The following is a 26,103-nucleotide window of genomic DNA, read 5'->3' as shown; positions in this document are numbered from 1 at the left end:
CATATGTTTGTACAGGCACGGTTTTTGATGTTTTTACCGCGCCGGAAGTGCATAGGTCTCTAGTCACACTTGGGTGATTTTGAAGATTGGTATGGGTGTTAGGCAGGGTGCATGTTTATTTCCGCGATTTTTATACAGATATGTATATTTAATACAAAATTAATCACAATTTTCCATGTTGCGTTTCTTTTTCGTTTCAGTATAGTACCATATCTATACAACAATAAGGCTGTTACTGGTAATATCTAGGTCATGTTATATAATTACCATATTTATACAACAATAAGGCTGTGACTGGTAATATCTAGGTCATGTTATATAGTACCATATTTATACAACAATAAGGCTGTGACTGGTAATATCTAGGTCGTGTTATATAGTACCATATTTATACAAAAATAAGGCTGTGACTGGTAATATCTAGGTCGTGTTATATAGTACCATATTTATACAACAATAAGGCTGTGACTGGTAATATCTAGGTCGTGTTATATAGTACCATATTTATACAACAATAAGGCTGTGACTGGTAATATCTAGGTCATATTATATAGTACCATATTTATACAACAATAAGGCTGTGACTGGTAATATCTAGGTCGTGTTATATAGTACCATATTTATACAACAATAAGGCTGTGACTGGTAATATCTAGGTCATGTTATATAGTTACCATATTTATACAACAATAAGGCTGTGACTGGTAATATATAGGTCATGTTATATAGTACCATATTTATACAACAATAAGGCTGTGACTGGTAATATATAGGTCATGTTATATAGTACCATATTTATACAACAATAAGGCTGTGACTGGTAATATCTAGGTCAAGTACCATATTTATACAACAATAAGGCTGTGACTGGTAATATATAGGTCATGTTATATAGTACCATATTTATACAACAATAAGGCTGTGACAGGTAATATCTAGGTCATTTTATATAATTACCATATTTATACAACAATAAGGCTGTGACTGGTAATATCTAGGTCATGTTATATAGTACCATATTTATACAACAATAAGGCTGTGACTGGTGATATCTAGGTCATGTTATATAATACCATATTTATACAACAATAAGGCTGTGACTGGTAATATCTAGGTCATGTTATATAGTACCATATTTATACAACAATAAGGCTGTGACTGGTAATATCTAGATCATGTTATATAGTACCATATTTATACAACAATAAGGCTGTGACTGGTGATATCTAGGTCATGTTATATAATTACCATATTTATACAATAAGGCTGTGACTGGTAATATCTAGGTCATGTTATATAGTACCATATTTATACAACAATAAGGCTGTGACTGGTAATATCTAGATCATGTTATATAGTACCATATTTATACAACAATAAGGCTGTGACTGGTAATATCTAGGTCATGTTATATAGTACCATATATATACAATAATAAGGCTGTGACTGGTAATATCTAGGTCATGTTATATAATTACCTTATTTATACAACAATAAGGCCGTGACTGGTAATATCTAGGTCATGTTATATAGTACCATATTTATACAACAATAAGGCTGTGACTGGTAATATCTAGGTCATGTTATATAATTACCATATTTATACAACAATAAGGCTGTGACTGGTAATATCTAGGTCATGTTATATAATTACCATATTTATACAACAATAAGGCCGTGACTGGTAATATCTAGGTCATGTTATATAATTACCATATTTATACAACAATAAGGCTGTGACTGGTAATATCTAGGTCATGTTATATAGTACCATATTTATACAACAATAAGGCTGTGACTGGTAATATATAGGTCATGTTATATAGTACCATATTTATACAACAATAAGGTTGTGACTGGTAATATCTAGGTCATGTTATATAGTACCATATTGATACAATAATAAGGCTGTGACTATTAATATCTAGGTCATGTTATATAATTACCATATTTATACAACAATAAGGCTGTGACTGGTAATATCTAGGTCATGTACCATATTTATACAACAATAAGGCTGTGACTGGTAATATCTAGGTCGTGTTATATAGTACCATATTTATACAACAATAAGGCTGTGACTGGTGATATCTAGGTCATGTTATATAATTACCATATTTATACAACAATAAGGCTGTGACTGGTAATATCTAGGTCATGTTATATAGTACCATATTTATACAACAATAAGGCTGTGACTGGTAATATCTAGGTCATGTTATATAATAACCTTATTTATACAACAATAAGGCTGTGACTGGTGATATCTAGGTCATGTTATATAGTACCATTTTTATACAACAATAAGGCTGTGACTGGTAATATCTAGGTCATGTTATATAATACCATATTTATACAACAATAAGGCTGTGACTGGTAATATCTAGGTCATGTTATATAGTACTATATATATACAATAATAAGGCTGTGACTGGTAATATCTAGGTCATGTTATATAATTACCTTATTTATACAACAATAAGGCCGTGACTGGTAATATCTAGGTCATGTACCATATTTATACAACAATAAGGCTGTGACTGGTAATATCTAGGTCATGTTATATAGTACCATATTTATACAACAATAAGGCTGTGACTATTAATATCTAGGTCATGTTATATAATTACCATATTATACAACAATAAGGCTGTGACTGGTCATATCTAGGTCGTGTTATATAGTACCATATTTATACAACAATAAGGCTGTGACTGGTAATATCTAGGTCATGTTATATAGTACTATATATATACAATAATAAGGCCGTGACTGGTAATATCTAGGTCATGTTATATAATTACCTTATTTATACAACAATAAGGCTGTGACTGGTAATATCTAGGTCATGTACCATATTTATACAACAATAAGGCTGTGACTGGTAATATCTAGGTCATGTTATATAGTACCATATTTATACAACAATAAGGCTGTGACTGGTAATATATAGGTCATGTTATATAGTACCATATTTATACAACAATAAGGTTGTGACTGGTAATATCTAGGTCATGTTATATAGTACCATATTGATACAATAATAAGGCTGTGACTATTAATATCTAGGTCATGTTATATAATTACCATATTTTACAACAATAAGGCTGTGACTGGTCATATCTAGGTCGTGTTATATAGTACCATATTTATACAACAATAAGGCTGTGACTGGTAATATCTAGGTCATGTACCATATTTATACAACAATAAGGCTGTGACTGGTAATATCTAGGTCATGTTATATAGTACCATATTTATACAACAATAAGGCTGTGACTGGTAATATCTAGATCATGTTATATAGTACCATATTTATACAACAATAAGGCTGTGACTGGTAATATCTAGGTCATGTTATATAGTACCATATTGATACAACAATAAGGCTGTGACTGGTAATATCTAGGTCATGTTATATAGTACCATATTTATACAACAATAAGACTGTGACCGGTAATATCTAGGTTGTGTTATATAGTACCATATTTATACAACAATAAGGCTGTGACTGGTAATATCTAGGTCATGTTATATAGTACCATATTTATACAACAATAAGGCTGTGACTGGTAATATCTAGGTCATGTTATATAGTACCATATTTATACAACAATAAGACTGTGACCGGTAATATCTAGGTCATGTACCATATTTATACAACAATAAGGCTGTGACTGGTAATATCTAGGTCATGTTATATAGTACCATATTTACACAATAAGGCTGTGACTGGTAATATCTAGGTCGTGTTATATAGTACCATATTTATACAACAATAAGGCTGTGACTGGTAATATCTAGGTCATGTTATATAATTATCATATTTATACGACAATAAGGCTGTGACTGGTAATATCTAGGTCATGTTATATAATAACCTTATTTATACAACAATAAGGCTGTGACTGGTGATATCTAGGTCATGTTATATAGTACCATATTTATACAACAATAAGGCTGTGACTGGTAATATCTAGGTCATGTTATATAATACCATATTTATACAACAATAAGGCTGTGACTGGTAATATCTAGGTCATGTTATATAGTACTATATATATACAATAATAAGGCCGTGACTGGTAATATCTAGGTCATGTTATATAATTACCTTATTTATACAACAATAAGGCTGTGACTGGTAATATCTAGGTCATGTTATATAGTACCATATTTATACAACAATAAGGTTGTGACTGGTAATATCTAGGTCATGTTATATAGTACCATATTGATACAATAATAAGGCTGTGACTATTAATATCTAGGTCATGTTATATAATTACCATATTTATACAACAATAAGGCTGTGACTGGTAATATATAGGTCATGTACCATATTTATACAACAATAAGGCTGTGACTGGTAATATCTAGGTCGTGTTATATAGTACCATATTTATACAACAATAAGGCTGTGACTGGTAATATCTAGGTCATGTTATATAGTACCATATTTATACAACAATAAGGCTGTGACTGGTAATATCTAGGTCATGTTATATAGTACCATATTTATACAACAATAAGGCTGTGACTGGTAATATCTAGGTCATGTTATATAGTACCATTTTTATACAACAATAAGGCTGTGACTGGTAATATCTAGGTCATGTTATATAGTACCATATTTATACAACAATAAGGCTGTGACTGGTAATATCTAGGTCATGTTATATAGTACCATATTTATACAACAATAAGGCTGTGACTGGTAATATCTAGGTCATGTTATATAGTACCATATTTATACAACAATAAGGCTGTGACTGGTAATATCTAGGTCATGTTATATAGTACCATATTTATACAACAATAAGGCTGTGACTGGTAATATCTAGGTCATGTTATATAATTACCATATTGATACAATAATAAGGCTGTGACTGGTAATATCTAGGTCATGTTATATAGTACCATATTTATACAACAATAAGGCTGTGACTGGTAATATCTAGGTCATGTTATATAGTACCATATTTATACAACAATAAGGCTGTGACTGGTAATATCTAGGTCATGTTATATAGTACCATTTTTATACAACAATAAGGCTGTGACTGGTAATATCTAGGTCATGTTATATAGTACCATATTTATACAACAATAAGGCTGTGACTGGTAATATCTAGGTCATGTTATATAGTACCATATTTATACAACAATAAGGTTGTGACTGGTAATATCTAGGTCATGTTATATAGTACCATATTGATACAATAATAAGGCCGTGACTGGTAATATCTAGGTCATGTTATATAATTACCTTATTTATACAACAATAAGGCTGTGACTGGTAATATCTAGGTCATGTACCATATTTATACAACAATAAGGCTGTGACTGGTAATATCTAGGTCATGTTATATAGTACCATATTTATACAACAATAAGGCCGTGACTGGTAATACCTAGGTCATGTTATATAGTACCATATTTATACAACAATAAGGCTGTGACTGGTAATATATAGGTCATGTTATATAGTACCATATTTATACAACAATAAGGTTGTGACTGGTAATATCTAGGTCATGTTATATAGTACCATATTGATACAATAATAAGGCTGTGACTATTAATATCTAGGTCATGTTATATAATTACCATATTATACAACAATAAGGCTGTGACTGGTCATATCTAGGTCGTGTTATGTAGTACCATATTTATACAACAATAAGGCTGTGACTGGTAATATCTAGGTCATGTACCATATTTATACAACAATAAGGCTGTGACTGGTAATATCTAGGTCATGTTATATAGTACCATATTTATACAACAATAAGGCTGTGACTGGTAATATCTAGGTCATGTTATATAGTACCATATTTATACAACAATAAGGCTGTGACTGGTAATATCTAGGTCATGTTATATAGTACCATATTTACACAATAAGGCTGTGACTGGTAATATCTAGGTAATGTTATATAGTACCATATTGATACAACAATAAGGCTGTGACTGGTAATATATAGGTCATGTTATATAGTACCATATTTATACAACAATAAGGCTGTGACTGGTGATATATAGGTCATGTTATATAGTACCATATTGATACAACAATAAGGCTGTGACTGGTAATATCTAGGTCATGTTATATAGTACCATATTTATACAACAATAAGGCTGTGACTGGTAATATCTAGGTCGTGTTATATAATTACCATATTTATACAACAATAAGGCTGTGACTGGTAATATCTAGGTCCTGTTATATAGTACCATATTTATACAACAATAAGGCTGTGACTGGTAATATCTAGGTCATGTTATATAATTACCATATTTATACAACAATAAGGCTGTGACTGGTAATATCTAGGTCATGTTATATAGTACCATATTTATACAACAATAAGGCTGTGACTGGTAATATCTAGGTCATGTTATATAATTACCATATTTATACAACAATAAGGCTGTGACTGGTAATATCTAGGTCATGTTATATAGTACCATATTTATACAACAATAAGGCTGTGACTGGTAATATATAAGTCATGTACCATATTTATACAACAATAAGGCTGTGCCTGGTAATATCTAGGACATGTTATATAGTACCGTATTTATACAACAATAAGGCTGTGACTGGTAATATCTAGGTCATGTTATATAGTACCATATTTATACAACAATAAGGCTGTGACTGGTAATATCTAGGTCCTGTTATATAATACCATATTTAAATAGATGCTAGTCATTTTCCAGCAATTAGTCCATCCCCTACTTCCAATTCACCAAATTTTATGTGATGGACGCTGGGCTTATTACAGGATAAATGCGGTATATATGTATTGTATTTTTATGTGATGGACCCTGGCCTTATAACAAGATAAATACAGTATGTATGTATGGTATTTTATTTCTCATCAGGATCTGTTAGTTAACTGACAATTTTCGTGTGACATTTCTGACTGTTAGGTTGAAAGTATTGATTCAGAAGATGAAAATTGACAAAGATGTTGTTTGAAATACAGTGTATTTTAGAATCGGTTTATTGTCGTTTAGTCGGGTACACTGAGGATTGCGGTATTACATTATATATAATATCTGGTAGATATACTAATTAAGTAGATGTATCTGTTAATGTTCAGTAGATGGAAGCCTATATTTGGAGTTGAGGGTTGTTGAGTGTATAATATTTAGTCACTAACTTTTTTCAGTTATGATGAAATCGATTACAGAGAAATTACATTCTCAGATTGGATAACTGGTGAAGGTGTAAATGGAATACCAAATAATCTATTTTCTGGCAAATTCAATTTCCGTAATTGCCAATTTTCTATTGTATGCAGTCATGTGGAATGATAAGGTTTTCTGAGTGACAGCCTGTGCCCCTCCCACTTCCTTCAGCTCCAGATATTTCCAATTTATTTCTAACTGTCAATTTTCCTCAAATATTGTACATAACCCAGGAATAATATACCAGCTGATTGCTACCTTCCTTAAGAAATCATTTGAAATAAGTCAGAAACTTTTTAAACAATATATGATATGTATTCCTCCCTTCCTTGATTCTGTGTTTTGTACCGACTGGTCAGTCTGTGTTTTGTACTGTCTAACCAGTCTATGTTTTGTACCGACTGGTCAGTCTGTGTTTTGTACCGACTAGTGAGTCTGTGTTTTGTACTGACTGGTCAGTTTGTGTTTTGTACTGACTGGTCAGTCTGTGTTTTGACAAGTATTTGGTTTCTGTCTCTAAAATACTGAATACGTGGCTATATCTATGTGGCATAATTCTTTGAAATTGATTGTTTTATCTGCTTTGTTATGTTGCCATTGGAAGTGAAGTTTTATTAGGACTATAAATGCTGGACATACAATTTTGTATTTGGTTTTAGATGCCAAAAGGCAAAACCTGGACAAGGAAAATAGATTATCTATATTAGTCTGATCTGTTAGAGTGAGAACCCCTTCTTTAACCTCTTTACTCCCAGGATTGTTTTATGTATAGATTATCTATATTAGTCTGATCTGTTAGAGTGAGAACCCCTTCGTTAACCCCTTTACTCCCAGGATTGTTTTATGTATATATTATCTATATTAGTCTGATCTGTTAGAGTGAGAACCCCTTCTTTAACCTCTTTACTCCCAGGATTGTTTTATGTATATATTATCTATATTAGTCAGATCTGTTAGAGTGAGAACCCCTTCTTTAACCTCTTTACTCCCAGGATTGTTTTATGTATATATTATCTATATTAGTCAGATCTGTTAGAGTGAGAACCCCTTCTTTAACCTCTTTACTCCCAGGATTGTTTTATGTATATATTATCTATATTAGTCAGATCTGTTAGAGTGAGAACCCCTTCTTTAACCTCTTTACTCCCAGGATTGTTTTATGTATATATTATCTATATTAGTCAGATCTGTTAGAGTGAGAACCCCTTCTTTAACCTCTTTACTCCCAGGATTGTTTTATGTATATATTATCTATATAAGTCTGATCTGTTAGAGTGAGAACCCCTTCTTTAACCTCTTTACTCCCAGGATTGTTTTATGTATATATTATCTATATAAGTCTGATCTGTTAGAGTGATAACCCCTTCGTTAACCCCTTTACTCCCAGGATTGTTTTATGTATATATTATCTATATTAGTCAGATCTGTTAGAGTGAGAACCCCTTCGTTAAAACCCTTTACTCCCAGGGTTGTTTTATGTATATATTATCTATATAAGTCTGATCTGTTAGAGTGATAACCCCTTCTTTAACCTCTTTACTCCCAGGATTGTTTTATGTATATATTATCTATATAAGTCTGATCTGTTAGAGTGATAACCCCTTCTTTAACCTCTTTACTCCCAGGATTGTTTTATGTATATATTATCTATAGAGCCCCTTCGTTAACCCCTTTACTCCCAGGATAGTTTTATGTATATATTATCTATATTAGTCTGATAGATTCATAAATCTGCCCTGTCCCTCAGACAGCTGCAGATCTGTTATTTGAGTGTGAGCCCCTTCTTTAATAGATCATTGTAAAGAATATGTCAAGTGTTCATATATATATATATATATATATATATTCATATATGATCACAGACATCTACACGATCATAGACACCAACATGATCACAGACACCTACATGATCACGGACACATACATGATCACGGACATGATCACGGACACCTACATGATCACGGACACCTACATGATCACGGACACCTACATGATCACGGCCATCTACATGATCACAGTCACCTACATGATCACGGACACCTACATGAACACGTACACCTACATGAACACGTACACCTACATGATCACAGACACATACATGATCACGGACACATACATGATCACGGACATGATCACGGACACCTACATGATCACAGACATCTACATGATCACGGACACCTACATGATCACGGACACCTACATGATCACAGACACCTACATGATCACAGACACCTACATGATCAGACACCTACATGATCACAGACACCTACATGATCACGGACACCTACATGATCACAGACACCTACATGATCACAGACACCTACATGATCAGACACCTACATGATCACAGACACCTACATGATCACATACACCTACATGATCACAGACACCTACATGATCACGGACATGATCATGGACACCTACATGATCACAGACACCTACATGATCACAGTCACCTACATGATCACGGATATCTACATGATCACGGACACCTACATGATCACGGACACCTACATGATCACGGACACCTACATGATCACAGTCACCTACATGATCACGGACACCTACATGATCACAGACATCTACATGATCACAGTCACCTACATGATCATAGACACAACATGATCACGGACACCTACATGATCACGAACACCTACATGACCACGGACACCTACATGATCACGGACATCTACATGATCACAGTCACCTACATGATCACGGACACCTACATGATCACAGACATCTACATGATCACAGACACAACATGATCACGGACACCAACATGATCACGGACACCTACATGATCACAGTCACCTACATGATAACGGACACCTACATGGTCACAGACATCTACATGGTCACGGACATCTACATGATCACAGACATAACATGATCACGGACACCTACATGATCACGGACATCTACATGATCACGGACACCTACATGATCACGGACATGATCACGGACACCTACATGATCACAGACACAACATGATCACGGACATGATCACAGACACAACATGATCACGGACACCTACATGATCACAGACACCTACATGATCACAGACACAACATGATCACGGACACTTACATGATCACGGACACCTACATGATCACGGACACCTACATGGTCACGGACATCTACATGATCACGGACACCTACATGATCCTAGACACCTACATGATCACAGACGCCTACATGATCACGGACACCTACATGATCACGGACATGAACACGGACACCTACATGATCACAGACACCTACATGATCACGGACACCAACATGATCACAGACACCTACATGATCACGGACACATACATGATCACGGACATGATCACGGACACCTACATGATCACGGACACCTACATGATCACGGACACCTACATGATCACGGCCATCTACATGATCACAGTCACCTACATGATCACGGACACCTACATGATCACGGACATCTACATGATCACGGACACCTACATGATCACGGACATGATCACGGACACCTACATGATCACAGACACAACATGATCACGGACATGATCACAGACACAACATGATCACGGACACCTACATGATCACAGACACCTACATGATCACAGACACAACATGATCACGGACACTTACATGATCACGGACACCTACATGATCACGGACACCTACATGGTCACGGACATCTACATGATCACGGACACCTACATGATCCTAGACACCTACATGATCACAGACGCCTACATGATCACGGACACCTACATGATCACGGACATGAACACGGACACCTACATGATCACAGACACCTACATGATCACGGACACCAACATGATCACAGACACCTACATGATCACGGACACATACATGATCACGGACATGATCACGGACACCTACATGATCACGGACACCTACATGATCACGGACACCTACATGATCACGGCCATCTACATGATCACAGTCACCTACATGATCACGGACACCTACATGAACACGTACACCTACATGAACACGTACACCTACATGATCACAGACACATACATGATCACGGACACATACATGATCACGGACATGATCACGGACACCTACATGATCACAGACATCTACATGATCACGGACACCTACATGATCACGGACACCTACATGATCACAGACACCTACATGATCACAGACACCTACATGATCAGACACCTACATGATCACAGACACCTACATGATCACGGACACCTACATGATCACAGACACCTACATGATCACAGACACCTACATGATCAGACACCTACATGATCACAGACACCTACATGATCACATACACCTACATGATCACAGACACCTACATGATCACGGACACCTACATGATCACGGACACCTACATGATCACAGTCACCTACATGATCACGGACACCTACATGATCACAGACATCTACATGATCACAGTCACCTACATGATCATAGACACAACATGATCACGGACACCTACATGATCACGAACACCTACATGACCACGGACACCTACATGATCACGGACATCTACATGATCACAGTCACCTACATGATCACGGACACCTACATGATCACAGACATCTACATGATCACAGACACAACATGATCACGGACACCAACATGATCACGGACACCTACATGATCACAGTCACCTACATGATAACGGACACCTACATGGTCACAGACATCTACATGGTCACGGACATCTACATGATCACAGACATAACATGATCACGGACACCTACATGATCACGGACATCTACATGATCACGGACACCTACATGATCACGGACATGATCACGGACACCTACATGATCACAGACACAACATGATCACGGACATGATCACAGACACAACATGATCACGGACACCTACATGATCACAGACACCTACATGATCACAGACACAACATGATCACGGACACTTACATGATCACGGACACCTACATGATCACGGACACCTACATGGTCACGGACATCTACATGATCACGGACACCTACATGATCCTAGACACCTACATGATCACAGACGCCTACATGATCACGGACACCTACATGATCACGGACATGAACACGGACACCTACATGATCACAGACACCTACATGATCACGGACACCTACATGATCACAGACACCTACATGATCACGGTCATCTACATGAACACGGACACCTACATGACCACGGACACCTACATGATCACGGTCATCTACATGAACACGGACACCTACATGACCACGGACACCTACATGATCACAGTCACCTACATGATCACGGTCATCTACATGAACACGGACACCTACATGACCACGGACACCTACATGATCACAGACACCTACATGATCACAGACACCTACATGATCACGGTCATCTACATGAACACGGACACCTACATGACCACGGACACCTACATGATCACGGTCATCTACATGAACACGGACACCTACATGACCACGGACACCTACATGATCACGGTCATCTACATGAACACGGACACCTACATGACCACGGACACCTACATGATCACAGACACCTACATGATCACAGACACCTACATGATCACGGTCATCTACATGAACACGGACACCTACATGACCACGGACACCTACATGATCACAGTCACCTACATGATCACGGACACCTACATGATCACAGACACCTACATGATCACAGACACCTACATGATCACAGACACCTACATGATCACGGACACATACATGATCACGGACACATACATGATCACAGACACCTACATGATCACGGACACCTACATGATCACGGACACCTACATGATCACAGACACCTACATGATCACGGACATGATCACCGACACCTACATGGTCACGGACACCTACATGATCACGGACACCTACATGATCCTAGACACCTACATGATCACGGACACCTACATGATCATAGACACCTACATGATCACGGACACCTACATGATCACGGACACCTACATGATCACGGACACCTACATGATCACGGACATGATCACATACATCTACATGATCAAAGTCACCTACATGACCACGGACACCTACATGGTCACGGGCACCTACATGATCACGGACATCTACATGATCACAGACACCAACATGATCACGGACATCTACATGATCACATACATCTACATGATCACGGACACCTACATGATCACCGACATGATCACGGACACCTACATGATCACGGACATCTACATGATCAAGGAAATATACATGATCACGGACACCTACATGATCACGGACACCTACATGATCACAGACACCTACATGATCACGGACATCTACATGATCACAGACACCTACATGATCACAGACACCTACATGATCACGGACATGATCACGGACACCTACATGATCACAGACACCTACATGATCACGGACACCTACATGATCACAGACACCTACATGATCACCGACATGATCACGGACACCTACATGATCACAGACACCTACATGATCACGGACACCTACATGATCACAGACACCTACATGATCACCGACATGATCACGGACACCTACATGATCACAGACACATACATGATCACAGACACCTACATGATCACGGACACCTACATGATCACAGACACATACATGATCACAGACACCTACATGATCACGGACACCTACATGATCACAGACACCTACATGATCACCGACATGATCACGGACACCTACATGATCACACACCTACATGATCACGGACACCTACATGATCACACACCTACATGATCACAGACATCTACATGATCATAGACACCTACATGATCACTGACATCTACATGATCACGGACACCTACATGATCACAGACACCTACATGATCACGGACATCCACACGATCAGTGACACATATCATAATGACCCATTGGTAAACATATAAATGAAATTCTCTGAATAAGAAATAGAATGTAACACTTGGCCCAGTGATTGTCAGATTTACATGCTCGTAAGTGAAGGGTTTTGTCACCCATGTGTTACAAGTTAGTAATCTATCAGGAGTATTTAAAGCTTAACACAGGTGTAGTGACCTTCAGGAAGTCCAGATTCCCTGATTTATTTTGATGATCTTTAAAAGAGGGTTTGCTGTACTTATAAATTAGAATTGACAACAACAAAAATGATGAAAATTTATACTTAATCGGGAATAAGCTTATTACTTGGCATGGGTTTAAAGCTGGATAAATAGAGTATTCGTCAAAATTGGAAATTATGTGGCAATTTTCTTTAAGAAACACTTTTAGATGTGTAGAGTCAAATCCTGAAAATAGACTTAACTAATTTCTGTTGAAATTGCAGTTGTAAAATTTACTGGCACATCAGTTAGTTGTACATTATTCCTTGCAGTAATTGTGGACACAAACAAATGGTATCATTCTACACTGGTAGTGGGCAAGGATGTCAGCATCTGTATCGGCTCCGAGTATGACTAGCAACACTGGAGGATACGGACGGAAACGTTAACTCTTGGAAACTAGTCTCGTCTACAGAATCAGGAAAAATTGAGTCATGAGAGCTGTTTTGTGAAAACAAGGACAAGTTTAGAGGGTCAAGACTACAGAGTCTGACACCAGTTCAGATTGGGCAAGGAAGGGGTAATGAACAAAATACTGGAGCTCCACCCATCGATCTGTTCCTCTCTACTTCAACTAAGTAAGATGATCTGTATTTAACTTATAAAGACATCAAGCAGAAAGATTTTTCTGGCATTACGGTTGTATACAATGGGATTGTGCAAAGTTTGTCTTAACGGTAAATCAGGTCGGGGATAATACACTATTATTGTATATATCAGTAAGTGTTTATTGATAATACACCATTATTGTATATATCAGTAAGTGTTTATTGATTTTAGTGTGCTGATCCTAGGTTGATACTGTGTAACAGGTTTTCTGTATGGTATAGAAATTCTAAGTGTAAACATGGATACTTTGATTTTCAATAAAGATCTGAGCATGAAATTCACAAAAGTTCATGCCAATAGTAGTTCCATTTGATGTTAAAGATAAGGCTAGTGTGCTGCTATTTATGTATAACTTTGATGTTTATAAAGATTAGGCTAGCATACTGCTATTTTATGTATAACCTTGTATATATACATAGACCATAGATATATTTTAGATTTCAATACATTAGATTAGCGATAGTGGATCGGAGTTTGATTCAGGCAAGGGAGATAATTATTGTCATAATATTAGAGTGAAATATTTCTTTTTACAAACTTTTATAGAGTTTTCTGTTGGAATCTACATTATACATCTACCTTTTTACTGGTATAAATTGCTTTAATATATATTTTATCTATACACATTTAACTGTTCCAATCCATGGAAATTCTAATCTATTTATCACCATATTGGTTTTAAATTCTAATCGTTGTATTATACATGTTTTATTGTCTCACTGGCCTGAGGGAGGTGGTCTTTGGCCATATAAAACAATGTCTGTTGTCTGTACTCTGTAACTTCTCCAATGTCTGTTGTCTGTACTCTGTAAGCTTCTCCTTTTAAAGTAGAAATATCGGGCTGTAGGAATCATAATTTTATAATAATCATTCCTTTTCCAAGGGATTTTATTTCATCATTGTCTAAGGGTGGGGACCAATAGAAGTCATATTTAATACTTGAGCTCCTAAAACAATTGTTAATAAAATTGTCCAACATTATCTGTAATTTTATAATTATATAATCATGCTCCATATAACACTTTACAACTAGAACAAATTTTTAGTTCAACTGACCCAAATAGCTGGCAAGCTTAGCCATGGCACAGCATCTGGCGTTCGTCCGTAGTCCATTAGCATTTCCTTTTCCTAAATATCCAGAATTATAATAATGTATGCAGGCCTCTGGGTGTCTTGCCCAAGCTTGTCTTAAAACATGTTGGTTACTGGACTGTGCATGAATACAGGTTAATGGACTCTACATAAATACAGGTTAATGGACTCTACATAAATACAGGTTAATGGACTCTACATAAATACAGGTTAATGGACTCTACATAAATACAGGTTAGTGGACTCTACATAAATACAGGTTAATGGACTCTACATAAATACAGGTTAATGGACTCTACATAAATACAGGTTAACCCTTTCAACCCTAAGAAACATTAGCAGACTCTGCCATTCATTCATAATATGAAGTCCAATATGGTCAGTGGGGGTGAAAGGGTTAATGGACTGTACAAGGATACAGGTTAATATTTATATTTCCACTCAATTCAGACTCAATGAACCTACCACAGTTAACTCAAGTCATTTTTCAATTAACTATATCAAGTCCGGCGTAGGAATACATTTGTCAAGCTTGGACTATATTTTTTTAATTCCTTTTCAAAAGTGATCATATCTATATGAAATAAATTCCTTTAAAACTAATATTTGTTTTAATTCGTTATCAAGTTTGTTAACGAAAGGAATCCTGAAAGTATTAACCATATGTAGACGAAGAGTGATGACGTACCTTTCGGTAAGTTCTGTGGTAGACTTGCACAAGTCCCTATTTGTCAAAGACAAAATATTGTACAAAATATAAAAAAATATAAATATAAGGATTGAATAATGTTATGTTGAGGTGTATGGGGGTATAAACCTCAATAGGTCTTGAGACAAATTAATTATGAACTGCTTGGTTGAGGTGTATGTCAACATAACATTATTCAATCCTTAGATGGACTGTACAAGGATACAGGTTAATGGACTGTACAAGGATACAGGTTAATGGACTCTACATAGATAACAGGTTAATGGACTGTGCATGGATACGTGTTAATGGACTCTACATGGATACAGGTTACTACACAAAGATAATTAAGGTAAATTATACTCTGTGCAAGTTGGACTGTTTATGTATGAACATATTGAATACATTTCTGACTGAACATCAATACAAGTTGAGTCTACATGAATACGGGTGTGGCTGTCAATGAAATTGAGAGGATATTTCTTCATTTGTTAAGTGTATATTTCAATGTGCAATAAGTAACCTTCACTGACCAACACTTACCTGTATCAGGTGTGTTATAATATTTCTACCTGTATCAGGTGACTTATAATATTTCTACTTGTATCAGGTGAGTTATAATATTTGTATATCTGTAATGTTCTTTATCAACTTATATAACATGCATGCAGTGTTCTATTTACATTTATCTGAATGTATAAGTTTGGGCCGGTAACCTACCTAACACTTATCATTGTTAAGTCACCGTTAATCAGTCTGTCTTTGTAACTCCGCCAGCTAAGGTAGACAGTTATACTCCGATGAATACCCGGTACCTGGGGATTGTCCTGTGAGAGGGTAGGACTATACTTACCTGGTGACACTGATGTCCAGGTGTAATACCTGGGGATTGTCCTGTGATAAGGTAGGACTATACTTACCTGGTGACACTGATGTCCAGGTGTAATACCTGGGGATTGACCTGTGAGAGGGTAGAACTACCTGGTGACACTGATGACAGGTGTATTACCTGGGGATTGTCCTGTGAGAGAGTAGGACTATACTTACCTGGTGACACTGATGACCAGGTGTAATACCTGGGGATTGTCCTCTGAGAGAGTAGGACTATACTTACCTGGTGACACTGATGACCAGGTGTAATACCTGGGGATTGTCCTGTGAGAGAGTAGGACTATACTTACCTGGTGACACTGATGTCCAGGTGTAATACCTGGGGATTGTCCTGTGAGAGGGTAGGACTATACTTACCTGGTGACACTGATGACCAGGTGTAATACCTGGGGATTGTCCTGTGGGAGTGTAGGACTATACTTACCTGGTGACACTGATGTCCAGGTGTAATACCTGGGGATTGTCCTGTGAGAGGGTAGGACTATACTTACCTGGTGACACTGCTGACCAGGTGTAATACCTGGGGATTGTCCTGTGATAAGGTAGGACTATACTTACCTGGTGACACTGATGACCAGGTGTTATACCTGGGGATTGTCCTGTGAGAGAGTAGGACTATACTTACCTGGTGACACTGATGACCAGATGTAATACCTGGGGATTGTCCTGTGAGAGAGTAGGACTATACTTACCTGGTGACACTGATGTCAAGGTGTAATACCTGGGGATTGTCCTGTGAGAGAGTAGGACTATACTTACCTGGTGACACTGATGTCCAGGTGTATTACCTGGGGATTGTCCTGTGGGAGTGTAGGACTATACTTACCTGGTGACACTGATGACCAGGTGTCATACCTGGGGATTGTCCTGTGAGAAGGTAGGACTATACTTACCTGGTGACACTGATGACCAGGTGTCATACCTGGGGATTGTCCTGTGAGAGGGTAGGACTATACTTACCTGGTGACACTGATGACCAGGTGTCATACCTGGGGATTGTCCTGTGAGAGGGTAGGACTATACTTACCTGGTGACACTGATGACCAGGTGTAATACCTGGGGATTGTCCTGTTAGAGGGTAGGACTATACTTACCTGGTGACACTGATGTCCAGGTGTAATACCTAGGGATTGTCCTGTTAGAGGGTAGGACTATACTTACCTGGTGACACTGATGACCAGGTGTAATACCTGGGGATTGTCCTGTGGGAGTGTAGGACTACCTGGTGACACTGATGTCCAGGTGTAATACCTGGGGATTGTCCTGTGAGAGAGTAGGACTATACTTACCTGGTGACACTGATGACCAGGTGTAATACCTGGGGATTGTCCTGTGATAAGGTAGGACTATACTTACCTGGTGACACTGATGACCAGATGTAATACCTGGGGATTGTCCTGTGAGAGAGTAGGACTATACTCACCTGGTGACACTGATGACCAGGTGTAATACCTGGGGATTGTCCTGTGAGAGAGTAGGACTATACTTACCTGGTGACACTGATGACCAGGTGTAATACCTGGGGATTGTCCTGTGAGAGAGTAGGACTATACTTACCTGGTGACACTGATGTCCAGGTGTAATACCTGGGGATTGTCCTGTGAGAGGGTAGGACTACCTGGTGACAAGTACATACACTGATGACCATGGTGTCAATTACAGTCATTTTTTTACTGGTATACATGATAGTGTTTATGTATACCAAATAGAAAGTTTTGTTATTCATTTACATACGGCCATGATTTTGTTATGTTAATTACATTGACTGTTTATATTGTAATTATATTTTATGTTAATTAAGGCAACTCTTCATACTTTATTATGTTAATTAAGGGGTCTGTTTTACCTTTTGTATATATTTATCTCTACATTTGATTCATGTATAAAGTTAGTACATAATAATCTAACAGCATTGTATTAAAATCTGTCTGTTTTAACGGTGCAATAAAAATGACCCGAGATGGACCACTTGACTAGTCGAGAGCTCATCATTAATAAAAATTGTCAACATCATGAATGGTAACATTGGGTCTAATAATACCCTCCACAGCTTTACCATAAACTACACGACATAAACACATTAATGTTGACATGTTGTCTCTGACTAGAATCTTTTGAAGTAGTCATAGTGTATATAGATGGTCTGAAGTAGTCATAGTGTATATAGACTGTAATCTGGAATTCGTATTGAAGCTCTAGGTTAACTGCATCATCATTTAATAATAAAATAGTTGTATCAGCTTCAATAACAGTGTTCTATGTTTATTTATCTCAGTATTATAACTATTGTCACTATAATACATAGATGTTTATTAGCCCACCATCATCAGATGGTGGGCTATTCAAATCACCCTGCGTCCGTGGTCCGTCCGTCCGTCCGTCCGTCCGTAAACAATTCTTGTTATCGCTAATCCTCAGAAAGTAAAGAAGGGATCTTTCTCAAATTTCATATGTAGGTTCCCCTTGGTGCCTAGTTATGCATATTGCATTTTGAGACGAAACGGAAAACAACATGGCCGACAGGCAGCCATCTTGGATTTTGACAATTGAAATTTGTTATCGCTATTTCTGAGAAAGTACTGAAGGGATCTTTCTCAAATTGTATATGTAGGATCCCCTCGGTGTGTAGTTATGCATATTGCATTTTGAGACCAATCGGAAAACAACATGGCCGACAGGCAGCCATCTTGGATTTTGACAATTGAAGGTTGTTATCGCTATTTCTCAGAAAGCACTGAAGGGATCTTTCTCAAATTTCATATGTAGGTTCCCCTTGGTGCCTAGTTATGCATATTGCATTTTGAGACCAATTGGAAAACAACATGGCCGACAGGAAGCCATCTTGGATTTTGACAATTGAAGTTTGTTATCGCTATTTCTCAGAAAGCACTAAAGGGATCTTTCTCAAATTTCATATGTAGGTTCCCCTCGGTGTGTGGTTATGCATATTGCATTTTGAGACCAATCAGAAAACAACATGGCCGACAGGCAGCCATCTTGGATTTTGACAATTGAAGTTTGTTATCGCTATTTCTGAGAAAGTACTGAAGGGATCTTCCTGAAATTTCATATGTAGGTTCCCCTCAGTGTGTAGTTATGCATATTGCATTTTGAGACCAATCAGAAAACAACATGGCCGACAGGCAGCCATCTTGGATTTTGACAATTGAAGTTTGTTATCGCTATTTCTGAGAAAGTACTGAAGGGATCTTCCTGAAATTTCATATGTAGGTTCCCCTCAGTGTGTAGTTATGCATATTGCATTTTGAGACCAATCAGAAAACAACATGGCCGACAGGCAGCCATCTTGGATTTTGACAATTGAAGTTTGCTATCGCTATTTCTGAGAAAGTACTGAAGGGATCTTCCTGAAATTTCATATGTAGGTTCCCCCTGGTGCATAGCTATGCATATTGCATTTTGAGACCAATCAGAAAACAACATGGCCGACAGGCAGCCATCTTGGATTTTGACAATTGAAGTTTGTTATCGCTATTTCTGAGAAAGTACTGAAGGGATCTTCCTGAAATTTCATAGGTAGGTTCCCCCTGGTGCATAGCTATGCATATTGCATTTTGAGACCAATCGGAAAACAACATGGCCGACAGGCAGCCATCTTGGATTTTGACAATTGAAGTTTGTTATCGCTATTTCTAAGAAAGTACTGAAGGGATCTTCCTGAAATTTCATATGTAGGTTCCCCTCGGTGCCTAGTTATGCATATTGCATTTTAAGACTAATCGGAAAACAACATGGCCGACAGGCAGCCATCTTGGATTTTGACAATTGAAATTTGTTATCGCTATTTCTGAGAAAGTACTGAAGGGATCTTTCTCAAATTTCATATGTAGGATCCCCTCGGTGTGTAGTTATGCATATTGCATTTTTAGACCAATCGAAAAACAACATGGCCGACAGGCAGCCATCTTGGATTTTGACAATTGAAGGTTGTTATCGCTATTTCTCAGAAAGCACTGAAGGGATCTTTCTCAAATTTCATATGTAGGTTCCCCTTGGTGCCTAGTTATGCATATTGCATTTTGAGACCAATTGGAAAACAATATGGCCGACAGGCAGCCATCTTGGATTTTGACAATTGAAGTTTGTTATCGCTATTTCTCAGAAAGTACTGGAGGGATCTTCCTGAAATTTCATATGTAGGTTCCCCTCAGTGTGTAGTTATGCATATTGCATTTTGAGGCTAATCGGAAAATAACATGGCTGACAGGCAGCCATCTTGGATTTTAACAATTGAAGTTTGTTATCGCTATTTCTGAGAAAGTACTGAAGGTATCTTTCTCCAAATTTCATATGTAGGATCCCCTCGGTGTGTAGTTATGCATATTGCATTTTGAGACCAATCGAAAAACAACATGGCCGACAGGCAGCCATCTTGAATTTTGACAATTGAAGTTTGTTATCGCTATTTCTGAGAAAGTACTGAAGGGATCTTTCTGAAATTTCATATGTAGGTTCCCCTCGGTGCCTAGTTATGCACATTGGATTTTGAGACTAATCGGAAAACAACATGGCCGACAGGCAGCCATCTTGGATTTCGACAATTGAAGTTTGTTATCGCTATTTCCAAGAAACTAATGAAGGGATCTTCCTGAAATTTCATTTGTAGGTTCCCCCTGGTGCATAGCTATGCATATTGCATTTTGAGACGAAACGGAAAACAACATGGCCGACAGGCAGCCATCTTGGATTTCGACAATTGAAGTTTGTTATTGCTATTTCCAAGAAACTAATGAAGGGATCTTCCTGAAATTTCATTTGTAGGTTCCCCCTGGTGCATAGCTATGCATATTGCATTTTGAGACGAAACGGAAAACAACATGGCCGACAGGCAGCCATCTTGGATTTCGACAATTGAAGTTTGTTATCGCTATTTCTAAGAAGGTATCTCAGTATTATAACTATTGTCACTATAATACATAGATGTTTATTAGCCCACCATTATCAGATGGTGGGCTATTCAAATCGCCCTGCGTCCGTCGTCCGTCCATCTGTCCCTCCGTCCGTCCCTCCGTCCCTCCGTCCGTCCGTAAACAATTCTTGTTATCGCTAATCTTCAGAAAGTACAGAAGGGATCTTCCTGAAATTTCATATGTAGGTTCCCCTCGGTGCCTAGTTATGCATATTGCATTTTGAGGCTAATCGGAAAATAACATGGCCGACAGGCAGCCATCTTGGATTTTGACAATTGAAGTTTGTTATCGCTATTTCTCAGAAATTAATGAAGGAATCTTTTTCAAATTCCATATATAGGTTCCCCTTGGTGCCTTACTCTTAAATTTTATATATAGGTTTCCCTTGTTTGAAAAGTACTAGAGGCTGTTTCTGAATTTACACAGATTAGTACATGTAAGACTTAGAAGAAGAGAAAAGTAGAGAAAAGATCAATCTGACATGGAACCTATGAAGAACATTCAATGGTGGGCGCCAAGATCCCTCTGGGATCTCTTGTTGATATCAGTATTATAAATATTGTCACTATAATACGTAGATGTTTATTTATATCAGTATTATAACTATTGTCACTATAATACATAGATGTTTATTTATCTCAGTATTATAAATATTGTCACTATAATACGTAGATGTTTATTTATATCAGTATTATAACTATTGTCACTATAATACATAGATGTTTATTTATATCAGTATTATAACTATTGTCAGTATAATACGTAGAGGATATTGAATGGTTTACAGAATATAACATATATTTCACAAGTATGACAGAATATCAATATTTTTCACGAGTGCTAGACAGTTGTGAAGCACGAGTGAAAACTATCTGTTTATTCGGTCATATATGTCAGACGTTATATCTCATGGGAAACCATTCAATTTTCTATTTATTTTATTTTCTAAAGACATTGAGCTTCACAAGAAGACAACCATTTTGAATGGACTGCTCAATGCAATTGCAGTGTTTTCTGCTTTTATTATTGTGTAATACATATAGTTACTATTGTGTTATACATAATAACTATTGTGTTATACAAAATAACTATTGTGTTGTACATAATAACTATTGTGTTGTACATAATAACTATTGTGTTGTACATAATAACTATTGTGTTGTACATAATAACTATTCTGTTATACATAATAACTATTCTTTTATACAAAAACAACTACTCCTCAGTTGTATAATGGCTGCCCTACCCATCAGCTGCCTGATGGATGATCCTACGCCTTAGTTACTAGGAGGATGGTCTTACCCTGATAGATGATCCTACACCTTAGTTACTTGTAGGATGGTCTTACCCTGATAGATGATCCTACACCTTAGTTACTTGGAGGATGGTCTTACCCTGATAGATGATCCTACACCTTAGTTACTTGGAGGATGGTCTTACCCTGATAGATGATCCTACACCTTAGTTACTTGGAGGATGGTCTTACCCTGATAGATGACCCTACGCCTTAGTTACTTGTAGGATGGTCTTACCCTGATAGATGATCCTACACCTTAGTTACTTGTAGGATGGTCTTACCCTGATAGATGATCCTACACCTTAGTTACTTGGAGGATGGTCTTACCCTGATAGATGATCCTACGCCTTAGTTACTTGGAGGATGGTCTTACCCCGATAGACGATCCTACGCCTTAGTTACTTGGAGAATGGCCTTACCCTGATAGATGATCCTACGCCTTAGTTACTAGGAGGATGGTCTTACCCTTATAGATGATCCTACGCCTTAGTTACTTGGAGGATGGTCTTACCCTGATAGATGATCCTACGCCTTAGTTACTTGGAGGATGGTCTTACCCCGATAGACGATCCTACGCCTTAGTTACTTGGAGTATGGTCTTACCCTGATAGATGATCCTACACCTTAGTTACTTGGAGGATGGTCTTACCCTGATAGATGATCCTACACCTTAGTTACTTGGAGGATGGTCTTACCCTGATAGATGATCCTACGCCTTAGTTACTTGGAGGATGGCCTTACCCTGATGGATGATCCTACGCCTTAGTTACTTAGAGGATGGTCTTACCCCGATAGATGATCCTACGCCTTAGTTACCTGGAGGATGATCTTACCCTGATAGATGATCCTACGCCTTAGTTACTTGGAGGATGGTCTTACCCTGATGGATGATCCTACGCCTTAGTTACCTGGAGGATGGTCTTACCCTGATAGATGATCCTAGGCCTTAGTTACTTGGAGGATGGCCTTACCCTGATGGATGATCCTACGCCTTAGTTACCTGGAGGATGGTCTTACCCTGATAGATGATCCTACGCCTTAGTTACTTGGAGGATGGCCTTACCCTGATAGATGATCCTACGCCTTAGTTACTTGGAGGATGGCCTTACCCTGATAGATGATCCTACGCCTTAGTTACTTGGAGGATGGTCTTACCCTGATAGATGACCCTACGCCTTAGTTACTTGTAGGATGGTCTTACCCTGATAGATGATCCTACGCCTTAGTTACTTGGAGGATGGTCTTACCCCGATAGACGATCCTACGCCTTAGTTACTTGGAGAATGGCCTTACCCTGATAGATGATCCTACGCCTTAGTTACTAGGAGGATGGTCTTACCCTTATAGATGATCCTACGCCTTAGTTACTTGGAGGATGGTCTTACCCTGATAGATGATCCTACGCCTTAGTTACTTGGAGGATGGTCTTACCCTGATAGATGATCCTACACCTTAGTTACTTGGAGGATGGTCTTACCCTGATAGATGATCCTACGCCTTAGTTACTTGGAGGATGGCCTTACCCTGATGGATGATCCTACGCCTTAGTTACTTAGAGGATGGTCTTACCCCGATAGATGATCCTACGCCTTAGTTACCTGGAGGATGATCTTACCCTGATAGATGATCCTACGCCTTAGTTACTTGGAGGATGGTCTTACCCTGATGGATGATCCTACGCCTTAGTTACCTGGAGGATGGTCTTACCCTGATAGATGATCCTAGGCCTTAGTTACTTGGAGGATGGCCTTACCCTGATGGATGATCCTACGCCTTAGTTACCTGGAGGATGGTCTTACCCTGATAGATGATCCTACGCCTTAGTTACTTGGAGGATGGCCTTACCCTGATAGATGATCCTACGCCTTAGTTACTTGGAGGATGGCCTTACCCTGATAGATGATCCTACGCCTTAGTTACTTGGAGGATGGTCTTACCCTGATAGATGATCCTACGCCTTAGTTACTTGGAGGATGGTCTTACCCTGATAGATGATCCTACGTCTTAGTTACTTGGAGGATGGCTTTACCCTGATAGATGATCCTACACCTTAGTTACTAGGAGGATGGTCTTACCCTGATAGATGATCCTACACCTTAGTTACTTGTAGGATGGTCTTACCCTGATAGATGATCCTACACCTTAGTTACTTGGAGGATGGTCTTACCCTGATGGATGATCCTACGTCTTAGTTACTTGGAGGATGGCTTTACCCTTATAGATGATCCTACACCTTAGTTACTAGGAGGATGGTCTTACCCTGATAGATGATCCTACACCTTAGTTACTTAGAGGATGGTCTTACCCCGATAGATGATCCTACACCTTAGTTACT

At 38.0% G+C, this 26,103-nt stretch overlaps 1 protein-coding gene and 1 long non-coding RNA gene across 3 annotated transcripts in view; both read left to right on the top strand.

Annotated features, from left to right (window-relative positions):
* LOC117337499 overlaps positions 1–17,455 on the top strand; it is a 59,583-nt gene extending 42,128 nt beyond the window's left edge. Inside the window, exons 4-5 of one of the 2 annotated variants that reach the window (XM_033898508.1) lie at positions 14,533–16,270; positions 16,929–17,455. In XM_033898508.1, the coding sequence (XP_033754399.1) occupies positions 14,533–14,618 (86 nt within the window). In that variant the 3' untranslated portion in view covers positions 14,619–16,270; positions 16,929–17,455. Of the gene's footprint in view, positions 1–14,532; positions 16,271–16,902 lie in introns of both variants that reach the window. The other variant, XM_033898507.1, reaches the window with a different exon arrangement.
* Positions 17,456–17,539: 84 nt separating this feature from the next.
* Positions 17,540–19,786, top strand: LOC117337500. Its single transcript, XR_004534849.1, has 2 exons — positions 17,540–17,589; positions 17,650–19,786. It is a non-coding gene; the product is annotated as an uncharacterized LOC117337500 (long non-coding RNA).
* Positions 19,787–26,103: the final 6,317 nt, after the last annotated feature.

Source organism: Pecten maximus, chromosome 11, assembly GCF_902652985.1.
Source record: "Pecten maximus chromosome 11, xPecMax1.1, whole genome shotgun sequence".
Classification (NCBI taxonomy): domain Eukaryota; kingdom Metazoa; phylum Mollusca; class Bivalvia; order Pectinida; family Pectinidae; genus Pecten; species Pecten maximus.
The sequence above is the reverse complement of the archived record's forward strand: the minus strand, read 5'-3'. Positions and strand labels throughout refer to the sequence as shown.